General features: G+C 44.3%; 1 protein-coding gene across 1 annotated transcript in view; it reads right to left on the bottom strand.

Annotated features, from left to right (window-relative positions):
• LOC132084891 (zinc finger protein 11-like) overlaps positions 1–13,094 on the bottom strand; it is a 479,917-nt gene that overhangs the window by 291,539 nt on the left and 175,284 nt on the right. Inside the window, 1 exon segment of the mRNA XM_059490170.1 lies at positions 3,466–3,476. Within this exon segment, the coding sequence (XP_059346153.1) occupies positions 3,466–3,476 (11 nt within the window).

The following is a 13,094-nucleotide window of genomic DNA, read 5'->3' as shown; positions in this document are numbered from 1 at the left end:
TGTTGACTCTTTTCTCCTGTTCTTTCCTCTATTCTCCTTTGTTTCTTTTTCTTCTTTTATTTTCTCTTTCAAATTTTCTCTTAGTGCCCAGTTTCCTGTGCCTATACTTTAATCATCTCCATTATCATCTCTTTCAAAACAAAAAAAATCTTTCATATTGAGGGCAAATTTGATCACCATGGGGATAAGGAGCTTGTCCATTATATCCCAGTTTTTTATCTACCCAATACATCTTTCCTTCCTTAATTCAAACATCTATAACACTGCTGCGATTGTAGAAGACAGAACTAACGTATGGGTGTGTTACAAACACAGATTCCACCTTGTCCTTAATCCACACAGAGTGATTGCAATAGTCACAAATGTTGAAATTGCTGGGACTTGGTTTTTGCCTTGTTTGCTTTTTCATTGCTGAAACTCTGTCCAGTGTGGCTCTCTGGCTTTTAGCCAACCCTCCAGGGTACCATAATGATCACAGTGAAAATAATCCTCAGGAAATTTACCTTTCTACCTTTCTCAAGGCCCCTTGGGTTGCAACCAAGGGCCGAGATGCCAGTCTTCTCGGTAGCAAATGTAATATCCCGGGATCTAGTCACTGGTGCTTTTAGTATTTTTGGTACCCATAGCTACACAGAGTTTGCTTGTCTCCTTTTAAATGCCATTTCTCCATTCTGGCTAGTTAAGAATGAATAAATAAAACAAAAAGAACAGGGAAAATATTAGGCCAGAATATCATAAACCCGTATTTTCCAAAATTTCAGGGATGTGCCAACCACAATAAGTTTTTTCTTATTATTTTCTGCTTCAAGGGCGGGGAGTGCATAAAGTCGTTGCCTCCAATAGGCAAATTCGGAGCACCAATGTGCCCCTGCAATGTGCCTATTATGTGGTATATTGACTTCTTCTCCACCACAACTATCAATTTTGAGACACTGGTCTATAATATTATAAGTTGCTCCTTCTCTTATTTGTGCTATAGCAAATATAGCAAGAAGAAATTGATCTAAGTTCTCTATTAATACAATTGTTGCTGGAAGGGTCCCGTCTCCCAGTCTCAATGGTATCTAGAAAAATCGCTAACAATGCGTTCTATAATTAGCTGACTAAATACATAAGCATAGCAAAGCAAGCAAATCAATTGTCTTTCCTTTTCTTCTCTCCTAATTACTCTCCACCATAAGTTAAAGCAAAGTGTGCAAACAATACACAATCATGGATGACACCCTAAACCATGTTTACCGCACTCCCAACATTTTACTTGTCTCTGAGCTCTTTCAACAACAGGTGTTATCAATCTCAGTTTCTAGAATTGCAGTTCTGTAATCAGTTCTAATAATGTTGCTGGTGGGTGATCCTGGAGGAGATCTTCGATCTTTTTAGGCCGTTCCCACCGATTTGGGAAGTCTTTTATTCTTTTTCTACTGGCGTTCTTCTGCCTCCGAGCTCAAGGGAATTGCAGTTGGCAGCCATCCAGGATGCCTAGTTCATTCTTAATAAATCAGGGTTAATATAAATCAACTTAAATCTTATCATATTATCACATTTTTGGAATTACGTGTTCCAACAATATTTTAGCTACCATTTGATCTGTAGCCCAATGTGGGATCTCAGCACCTCAGGATGGAGGTGCAGAGTGGCCGAGACCACCCTTGGGGGGCTCGGGAGTCCTGGAATGCTGCCAGAAGTGTCTGGTGGCAGGATTTTGATCCTACACAGGAAATGACATCTGTATGAGGACTGGGAGGAATTCACTGGGTGTATGGTGAAGGGATAAGTTAGTTAAAGTGTAAAACACAGGGTTTAGGATTTTGGTACAGGGGGGTCTAAAGAAGTAAGATGGAGGAATTGGGGCGTGTCCTGTTCTTCTTCTTCTTCTTCTTGGCCTCCATCTTCTGTGGTGGTGGTGGCACTTTGGGATTGCTTATTACTAAAAGTGCACCGGTTAATAAGGGTAGAAGGTATTGGGGAGAAATGATAAATATTGTACACGTAACTTTGGGTATAAAGATAAGTGACCGCCCGGGGGCTTCGGGAGTGTGCCCATGGCTGACTTGCTGTGCAGACCTCTGTCGGGCTGAAAGAAAATCTTTTAGATAAACAATTAATAAACACCAAGACCGAGACAAGATCAGAAGTCTCTCCTCATCCTTTGAAGCGTCGGCTCTTCAAGGCCATCCCTGGGCCTTTCCAGGCCACCTAAACAGCTCACAGAAAACCTTACAAGCCTAAACAGCCGAGAAGCCGAGCAAAGAGAAGAGAAACATTGAAAGCCTTACAAGTGGCGTCCCTGAGCTATCTCCGGTCGTAAATCAGCCGGGAGAAAAATGAAATCTACAGCCCAAGCTGGTAGAAATGCTTCAACTCACTGAGTTAATTGATCTATTATAGCTAACAAATATTTCTACTGACCCACTTTATGCAATTCTATAAAATTAACCTGGATCTTTTCAAATAGCCTGTAGGCTGTTTTGCATCCTCCAGAGGGAGGGCTTCTTAACACCTTCTTATTTACCTTTTGACAGGTGAGACACCCCTGGATAATTTACTTTCAAATTTCAAATATTCTTATACACCCATAATTTTTTAAAAAGTGATCACAAAAGGCTCCTGTTCTCCAGTGTGTCCGTCTATGCAAGTTATCTAAGATCTAATGTGCCACTGGTTTTGGTATCATAATCTTGCCATCAGGAAAAACTGCCTTTCTTTCCTTAAATGCTTCTCCAATTTCCTTATAGCTGCCAGTTCTGCTAGCAGAAGGGAAAGTGTCTCCTGCTGAATTTCTATTTTTTGTAAGGTCATGATTTCAGTATCTTTTTTTTTTTTTTTTTAAGGTCACTCTTTTTGCCTCTTCATTGGCCAAATTATTTCTCTGACTCTAATATCCCTTCCTCTTGGTGTTCCTTTACATGAACTACTGCTATTTTATTTGAGCCTTTTAAAGCTACTCTTTCCTTTGAGTGTTTATATGTGCTCTTTCTTTCCAAATTTTTTTAAAAGTATGTACTACACTAAAAGCATATTTGGAGTCTGTATAAATAGTCCCTTCTCGCCCTTTTAGTATTAATAATGCACAGAGTAATGCATAAAATTCACAGGCTTGTGCTGACCAGGAGGGACTAAGGGGACCAGATTCCTTTACCCTAAACTTTTTCCTACTTCACCTGAATGCCAAACCCTGTCATTAATTTCTAGATTATCTTCTTCAGTTAAAGAATAAATTTTAAGTTTTCCTTCACAGGGTTTTATCTGTAAATTTAAGGCTATTATTAGATCTCTGCCTAACAAATTATTCTCGGCTTCTGCTATCAACAATAAATCATTTACCCCAAATTTGTCATCTGTTTCAATTTGCACTCCTTTTATTACGGGAACAGGGAAAGCCTCTCCCATAATTCCGATTACTGAAACTCGCTCATGACTTATCTCACATCCCTGGGGTAATTTTGTCCCTGTCGACCGAGAAACTCCTGTATTGACTAAAAATATAACTTCTTCACTCTGAGGACCTATTTTTAGCTTTATAATCAAGGGCTCTTCTGGTTGTATTTCGGTCTTCTTCATTAAACAAAACTCTTGACGTCTCTGATTCTCCTGAGAAGTTTTCTCATCTTGCTGTTTCTTTCTGCAATTTTTTGCAGGTGCCTCTTTTTATGACAATAAAAACAGGTGGGTCCCGCACCCTTCAAAGTGGGGCAAGAATTTTTTAAGTGTCTTTTCTTGTGGCGGGAAAAATGCACAGGTCCTGTGTTCCTAAAAATAGATCCTGACATCCGCTGCTTGTTTTTCCCTGCAGATTTTTCTGTATTCAAAGCTGCCTGCATTTCTTGAACTGCTTCCACCAAAATTCTGGCATCTGCTTTCTGCTTTTTCTTATTTCTCTTTACAAACACCCTTTGTGCTTCTCTCAGTAACTCTTGAAGTCCCCTGTCCTGCCAGTCTTCTAATTTTTCCAGCTTTTTCCTGATGTGACTGCAAGATCTGGTCACAAACAGAATTTTTAACAGAACCTGCCCTACTGCAGTATCAGTATCTATACCTGAATATAATTGCAAGTCTCTTTTTAATCTTTTTAACCATTCTGCTGGCAACTCATCTTTTTTCTGGTGCTCACTCAAAGCTTTTCCTATATTATGTCCCTTAGGCACTGCCCTCTGAATTTCTTGATTTTCTTCCCTTTGGGATTCCCATTCATCCCAAAACTGTATTATCATCCACAGTGGCCTGTCCTGAGGAATACTCCCCGCCTCAGAACTCCCCTCACGGTTCTCAGATACCTCAAACCACTGCAAATGTTTCACACAATCCACAGCCCCTGGGTCAAGGAACTTACTTTTTCCCTGACCCATTCCTGGCGGCAACAAAGTAAGAAAACCCTGATACCAGGAGAGTCTTATTTTCCCACACTCACCTCGTGGCTCAGCTTCCTCACTTACTACTCTGTCACACTGCCTTTTCAATCTACCTGTTCCACTCCTATCTCTCCCTTTGCAATCTATCTGTTCCACTCCTCTCTCCCTCTTTCTCAATCTATTAGCCCCATCCTCTCACCATCTAATCACATACTAAATTGCCTGCTACCAACCCCTCCAAGAAAATTGAACCTATTCATTTACTCTCTCAGTCTCCCTACTGAGTCAATACCTCCTGTCCAAAAACCTTCCCACAGGTGCCTGGACCAGGGATCCCCTCCTTCCCCCTGGGTCAAACCATCCCGGGGTCCCCACTCATTCACTTTTCTTTCACTTCCCTCCTTTCCCGGACGGCCTCCTCTCGGACGGCGCGAAAACGCAGTACTGGGAGGTCCTACTTGCTTCGGGGGTCCGGGACTGCCCAGCCCCCGTCTCAGAAACTCCACACACACTCACACATGCATACAGCCGCCCCCCGACCCAAAACCCCGTGATACTCACATCCTCCTTTTCTCACGAGGGTCTTCATGCACAAAGCAGTTTTCTATGGGTACTCTCTCTCCTATAAGCCGGCACTCTGATGGGAGCCTCTCTTGCCTGCTCTTAAAACTAATTTTCTTATGCGTTATTTTAAAAAGACTCTCTTTTCCCAGGGGAGAGTGGTCTAGCCTTGGGACCACTTAAAAGTCTGGTGGGGAGCTCCTTCCCAGAAGCTATCCACCTCCCCGGAGTCAAAAGAGTCCCGGATATCGGCACCAAAATTGTTATGTTTGCCTAATTATCCCATCAAAAAAAAACCAAACAATATTTAAGGTAGCAGCAATTTTAATTGAATAGTTTAGAAAATATATAAATAAGGGATAATTTGGTTCAAATAATAGCGCATAAGCAAACAATAACTACAGGGTACGGAGGGCAGAGTTCTGGAACCCTTGCCACCTCACGCACAAGCTTGCCAATTGAAAATCGCCCCTCATATGCCATGTGTCAATACCATCTCCTCCCATTTTCGGTTCGTCACTTTTCTATCTCCACCCTCCTCGCCACCTTTACCACGCATGTGCCACCACTCGGTTTGGTGGTCACACAAGTCTTTGGGGATCGTCACTGATGAAGGCCCTGTAGTCTTCTTCGTTGTCCTTTAATTCACCTTTGGGTTACACATGTGCATCAAGCCAGTACAATGTAAGCCAAGACTAACATATCACTGCATCTACATATAAAGGCAATAAATCCCTTATAATTAGCATTTTCTGGGACCCAACCAGGTTTTTATTCATTTTTAGCAATTGTATCTTCAGCTTCTTTCCTGTGGTCCTTGAGAACATCTGCTGGGAAGGGGGGGTGGAGCCCCTCCTCTCCCTCTCTTCTTTGGCATTACAACTTTTTAACTATTTTATTATTCTCAAATATTAATTACTGTATCAATATTGATTACTGTTTCAATTTTTATCAGCACAAATCATACCTATTTATCATACCCAGACCTCCTAAGAAGACATTCAGCATCCAGATCACTTGGGGAATGCTTTTATCCCCTCTTCTCATTACTAGAAAATAAAAAAATACTCATGTGAATAAAAAACCAAAAATAATGAGGTGCACTTTGAAATCTCCCTCCTGAATAGAACTCTAAACTGACTCCAAGCACTGCACAAGCCCTGGAGACTCAAAGGCAATGGAAGGGAGACAAAGAGCTCCTGAGGGCTTTCTGTATTTTTATCAGCCCCACGGTCGATTTGGGGCTGGGTCCAGGAGCCTCAAGCACGCAGAGAAGGATGAAGAAACTGCTCAAGGAGTCAGCAGCAAAACTCCAAGTGCCTTGGAGCATGGCTGGGCCCCACTGAGGGCAGGGAGTGCCAAAGGCTCCCCAGGGACTGCTGAGAGCAGATCCTTGAGGCCAGGATTGCAGGGAGCCCGAGGCTCTGAGCAGGGAACTGCAATGCTGAGCAAGGCCTGGCTTGGCTGCAGGAAGCAGAAAGGCCAAGCCCTGAGCCCAGCCTGGGCCAGCAGGGCCTGTCCCTCACGGCTGCCTCGGGGCTCTTTGTGGGCCAGGGGGATGTGAGGGGCAGCAAGAACAAATGGCATCAACATGCAGCCCCTGCCAGCCTCCCCAGGGAGGCCGAGGGAGCAGCAAAGTGCAGCCCCTGCCAGGAAAGTTCCTCCTGTGGGGCCTCCAGAGGCGCTGCCCGAGCTCAGGGCACAAAGGCCTGGGTGCCTGTGGCCCTGCCAGCCCGGCCCAGCCCTTGGCCATCCGTCCTGCAGGCTGTGCCCCCTGTGTGTGCTGCTCCTCTGCCCTGGCCGGCTGCACTCGCCCATCTCGCTGTGCCCCAGCATTTCTCACCCAGCGTTTCTGTGCCCTCCCTGGGCTCCCTGCACCCAGCACTGCCGGCTTCTGGCACACAGAGCCTGGCCATGGCCCAGCCTCACACTGCAACACCTCCAGCACCAACATTCTGCCCTGTGAGGGACTTTGCTTTCTCCTCAGCTCCAGGCCGCACCTTCCAGGCTGCACTTTGGGGAGGTTTCCTGCAATTCCCACTGCCAAGGAAAGCTCTGTCTCCTGCTGCTCCCAAACAGAGAAAGGCTGGTGGGAGATGTGGTGGTCAGAGGCTGTTTGGGGCACAGTGACCATGAAATTATTGCATTTTTAAACATTTGTAAAAGGAGGGGCATCATCGAATCTTCTGCATTGGATTTATAAGAGCAGACTCCAGCCTATTCAGGATGGAGATTTGGACAGTACTGAATCAGGTACAGATTTTTTAAAGAGAAACAGCCTTTTAAGACAAAGGATTCCAAGAAGAATGGACACCCTTCAAAAAAGAAATCTTGAAGGTGTGGAGAGTATTATTAATAATTGGTTAGCTGAGAAAGGCCACGCTGAAATAATGCCGCTGGTTAAGCTGAAGGAGAAAATCCAGCAGTCAGCAAGCTAAAAGGAAAGGTCAGCAGTGACCTTGCTGCAACATGAGGAGAGGGAGTAGAGATTAATCCTGAATATATCCTGAGAATATGTGAAAAGTATCAAAAGTAGAACCACAGGAATGCAGAAGTAGGCGTAGGTGCTGATATGTAACTGACCAATCCTGAGCTCAACTTTTGCAATATGTATGAAGCTCATTATGAACTGTATTTAACCCACTGTACTGATCAATAAAATTGGGCCTGTGATGATCAAATTGATGTCTGGGTCTCCTTCCGTTGACAAATGGTGGAGAATGCGGGCATAACCGAATCTCTGCCCTTTTTCTCGGATTAAAAGAAAAAGGGATTACACCACGGTCGAGGAAGTTGGGTTTGGGTCCTTGCAGCTGGGACGGTGCCGGAATTTGAAGCACCCTTGGTGTTCACAACGGTGAGCCAAGCCAATACGTGTCCACCGGAGCCTGGAGAGCTGCAACAGCGCGCGCTGATTAATAGGTACGGATAGGCAAGCGGCATATGATTTATTCGCCCCATATTTAGAGAGGCGAGAGATAAAAGGGATAGATTTAAAAAAGGAGTTACCAGGATTATTAGCCTATGGCCATGCTAAGGGTATCTTTTCTAATCCTCATACAGTTCATGAGCTAGCAGAGTGGAAGAAGTTTGAGGAAATATTGTGGGATACAGTGTTAGATGATGATAAGTCAGCAAAGAAATTCGGGAAGTTATGGCGGGTGGTGTATAACACGTTACTTCAGCAGGTATCTGAGAGAAAGGCAGCAGAAAGGGCAACAGAAGCTCATAAGAGGAATATAGGGTATGGTCGTGAGGATGATCCCCTGGCACCTTCTGTAACTAAGATACTAATGCCTAAGGGTCCCCTTCAAAGTGGTGTGGAGGATTTTCCTATAGGCGCAGTGGAACTGTCTGCACCTTTCCTGTCAGAGGGGGAGGGCGAGTCGGATGGTGGGGGTAAGAGCAAACCAGCTTTGCCTCCGCCACCAACTTCAGGCGGGTCAGACGGTGGGGGTGGGAGCAAGCCAGCTTCGCCTCCGCCGCCAGCCTTGCCTCCACCGCTTCCCCTCAGCGAGCCGGCTCCGGTTACAGCTTCAGCGGGGGGGGGGCCATTCCCCCGCCCGAGCCGGCTCCAGCGGGGGGGCTGATTGCCCCCCGCAGGCTGGCTCCGCTTGAGTCGGCTCCGGTTTCACTGTCAGCTCCAGTGGGGGGGCCGCTTGCCCTGCTTCCCCCGCACGAGCCAGCCTCTGCCTCACTGCCTTCCCCGTGCGAAAATTCGGTGTCTGCACCGAAGTGCCAGCAGCATAGCACCCTTAAAGAGCCAGATCCCATCACAGGGGCACACCATGATCCATGGGGGGAGATGGCTAAACAGAAGAGGGAAGCTTGGGCTGCTTTGGCAAAAGAAGTAATGCAAATGGGGGATGGTGAGGCGGTGGAAATAGCTTCTAGTCTTACATGTCCGGTAACATACACACCACAGTATGATGCACAGGGGAACCTTACGCATAATATAGCAGAATATACTCCCTTAGATTGGAAGCTGTTAACTCAGCTATGTTCTACGGTTAGTCAGTTTGGAGTAAAAAGTGAACCTGTTAGGCAAATGCTAGATTATCTTTTTAATACTCAGGTTTTATGTCCTAATGATTTACGAGGAATAGTTCGGTTGATATTCACTCAGCATCAGCAGTTATTGTTTAATGCACATGACCCATTACATGGAGTAACAGTAAAGGAGCTGATGGGCTTAGAGGCATTTTTACGTACAGAGGCACAGATGATATCGGGAGAAGATAAACTTAGGGAGTCTATGTGGTTAGTGCGTGCTGCAATAGACATGGTTAAAGAGCCAGGAGGGTTACCGGTTTATATGGGCATTAAACAAGGTAGAGAAGAATCATTTCGAAATTTTATCAATAGAACAGCTACTGCTATAGATCGGGCTGGTGTTGCAGGGCGCTATTGAAGTAGTGTGCCTTGCAAAATAGCAATCCAGCAACCCAAAGAGTGTTAGCTACTTTAGGGCTAAATTGGGCTATTGAGGAAGCATTAGAGTGAATGGCATTAATGCCAATAGCTTCACAGGCATTTATAGTAGAAGCCTTAAAGGAGTTAGGATTAGGGTTGCAAAAGCATAGTCTACTCAAAATCAGGTGTTAGCTGCTCTTGCTCCTCTCCGAAGCGGCTCACTGGCAGTCACGTAAGGAGGCTCGAGACCATTCATCAAGTGTTACCGATGCGGCAATGAGGGACAGACACAAGTTGCCGCTGTGTCATCGGAGACACCAGCTGCTGCCGTAACATCGTTACTACCTCCTGTCTGCAACCCGCAACAACTGGGAGCCTCGGCTTGGACTTATCAGCAGCAGTAGACGTCACACTAATGACAAACTGGCCTGAGAGGATACCCACTGGAGTAAAGGGCCCTCTTATATTAAATGGACAAACATGTGGAGCATTATTGCTGGGACGTTCCTCTACAACTATGTTGGGATTATTTGTTTTGCCTGGTGTTATCGATGCAGACTTTACAGGGGAAATACAAATTATGGCTTACACCCTTTATCCTCCGATTAAAATTACAAAAGGACAACGCATTGCACAATTGGTACCACTGTCACAAATGACATTGGGAATACAATCATTTACTGGACAAACACGGGATGAAAAAGGTTTTGGTTCTACTGGTGTTACACTTTTAACTGTGGATTTACAAAATAGACCAAAGAAAAAGTTGAAATTACTTATGGGCATCAAAGCATAACCCTTTATGGATTATTGGATACAGGAGCAGATACTAGCATCATTTCTCCAGAAGCATGGCCACAACATTGGCCTCTATTTCCATCATCAAACATGCTCACAGGAGTGGGAGGATTTACATTGGCAAGCAGATCGCCGTCTTTGTCTGTGTGCATTGAGAATCAACAAATATCTGCTGTGTTTTCAATTGTTCAACTGCCTCCTACAGTTTCTTGTTTAATTGGAAGGGACATTTTAACACAATTGGGAGCGGTGTTGACTAATCAGCACCCTTTGGGGTAATTGCCATTGCTTGGACTTTCCCCATTCCACTCACCTGGAAAACGGATACACTGGTGATGGTTAAGCAATGGCCATTAAAAGGGGAGAGTCTTATGCATGCCCATGAATTGGTACAGGAACAATATACAAAAGGGCACCTACGACTATCCACAAGCCCTTGCATATTCACTTGTTATTGCTGCAGAGAAAATTCAGACTACAAAGCCCTGGAAATATTTGGGATGGACTCTGATGGATCAAATAGTAATACCACAAAAATTGGAATTACAATTGGACATTAAAACTCTACATGATGCACAGAAGTTGCTGGGAGACTTACAGTGGCCTACTGAAGCCTATTGTGGGAATACCAAATCATTTACTAGAAGCCCTACGGCCTTTGTTAAAAGGCGTGGACCCTACTACTCCTGTACACCTGACAAAGGAGCATCATCTTGCCTTGCAGCAAATTAGTAACTGTGTACAGCAAGGGTATGTGTCTCGTCAACAACTCGACCACGCCATTGACCTTACTATCTGGAATAGCCCTTGCCACTTGCTTGGTGCTCTCTCTCAGTTGCAAAAGAAAACGGGGGAGATACGGGTGTTGGAATGGTTATCACCACCACCACAGCATAAGAAAACAATATCTTCAAAAATTGAACAATTGGCTGCATTAATCAAAAAGGGGCGTCTCAGAATTCTTGAAGTGGATGGTAGAGAACCTGCTACTATTAGATTGCCTATGGAAAAAGAAACCTTGGACTGGTACTTGATTAATTCAAAGAATTTACAAGAAGCATTATTGATGTCACCTGCTAAAGTAGAGACTAGTAAATTAGTGCCTAGAGTTTTGCAATGGGTGACAGAATGGAACTGGATCACTCGACCTTTGAGAGAAGAAAACCCCATAGAAGGAGCTATTACAGCTTTTACGGATGCAGGAAAGAAATCAAGGCGTGCTGCTGTTACCTGGCAAGAAAAAGGACAATGGAAGCATCAACTCCTTACAGCAGACCCTGCAGATAGCTTACAACCCCTGGAATTGTTAGCAGTAGTATGGGTGGTGTCCAACTTACAGGAGCCTTTAAATGTGGTCACAGACTCTATGTATGTTGCAGGAGTAGCCAAACAAATAGAGGAAGCAGCAATTAAGGAAGTGAATAATAATCGATTGTATGAGTTACTGATACAGTTAAGGAAGGCCTTACGAGAAAGAAATGCAGCATATTCTGTGATTCATATTAGGAGTCATAAGTGGTCTGAAGGTTTAGGAGAAGGGAATGAACGTGCAGATAAATTGGTTACCCTATCCATTGATAATTCTTGTCCTATTGATAAGCATACATTGGCCAGAGAAGCACATTGCAGGTATCATCAAAATGCAAGGGGTTTAGCAAAACACTTCGAGCTGAGTTTATCAGAAGCCAAGGCCATTGTCAGAGCATGTCCAACATGTAGTTATCATAATGGTGGAATAGGTCTAGGCATCGGGGTTAATCCTCGAGGTTTAGAAATAAATGAGAAATGGCAAATGGATGTTACACACATAGCCAGATTTGGTAAAGTCAAGCATGTGCACGTCACCATAGATACATATAGTCATTACGTATGGGCTACGGCTCAAGCAGGAGAGAAAGCTACACATGTTATCAGACACCTGTTAAGTTGTTTCGCTGTTATGGGAGTTCCAAAGAGTATCAAAACCGATAATGGTCCAGCTTATGTAAGTGCTAGGGTTCGGGAATTTTTGAATCAGTGGTCTGTTAAGCACGTGACAGGTATTCCACACTCTCCTACTGGACAGGCAATAGTGGAAAGAGCAAACGGTACCCTTAAGCAGTATATTGAAAAACATCAAGATTTGGCAGATCCACAAGCATGTTTGGCTAAGGTTTTGTATGTGATTAACCATTTATGCATTTTGGGGGAAGATGATACCCCCCCTGCAATGAAACATCATCTGAGGTCAGGTCAGGAAAATACTAAGGAAACAGAGGTCTGGGTTAAGTATAAGAACCCGAGTACAGGACTATGGGAAAAACCTGCAAAAGTATTATATTGGGGTTGGGGGTATCTTTGTGTTTCCTCACCTACAGGACCTTTGTGGGTGCCTGCTAAGTGGACTAAACCTGTTTTTGATGCAGCCTCTGGTGGATCACCTCACGGAGGAGGACAGGGAGCGACTGGGGAAGAAACTGCTTCTAGTCCTACAACCACTACTGTTTCAATTGAAGGGGTACTCGGAAGCGGTGGACAGAGCACTGACACGTCACTATTGGACAGCCCAGGAGTTGATTGGTTTTATTGACTCATTATCAACTTTTCGCTTAACAAATCCAGCAAAACTACATTGCCTTGACTGTCACAATCCACATTGTGCCGCCTGGATAGCTCTACGTTGTGGGGGTTGTGAAAGAACTTTTTGGATAGAACAACCATTATTGTGGGATTTGTGGTGTCATACTTGTGAACACGAGTGCACGTGGGGTAAAAGTTGGCAAGATGAATTAAGGAGACAAACAGGGCAAAATGCATATATAGCTTTAAATCTTTATGAGTCTCCTGAACAGAAAATTCTTGCTTATTATCGATGGGAGGTACAATGTATTGTGAATAGAATTAAGGTTCAAAGTAAATCACGTATAGTTTCTATAAGGTGTAGGAAATTAGTGCCTTTAACACAGCATTCAATTGTAGGACCCTTCAAAGGAG

The sequence above is a fragment of the Ammospiza nelsoni genome, chromosome 28 (assembly GCF_027579445.1).
Source record: "Ammospiza nelsoni isolate bAmmNel1 chromosome 28, bAmmNel1.pri, whole genome shotgun sequence".
Classification (NCBI taxonomy): Eukaryota; Metazoa; Chordata; class Aves; order Passeriformes; family Passerellidae; genus Ammospiza; species Ammospiza nelsoni.
The sequence above is the reverse complement of the archived record's forward strand: the minus strand, read 5'-3'. Positions and strand labels throughout refer to the sequence as shown.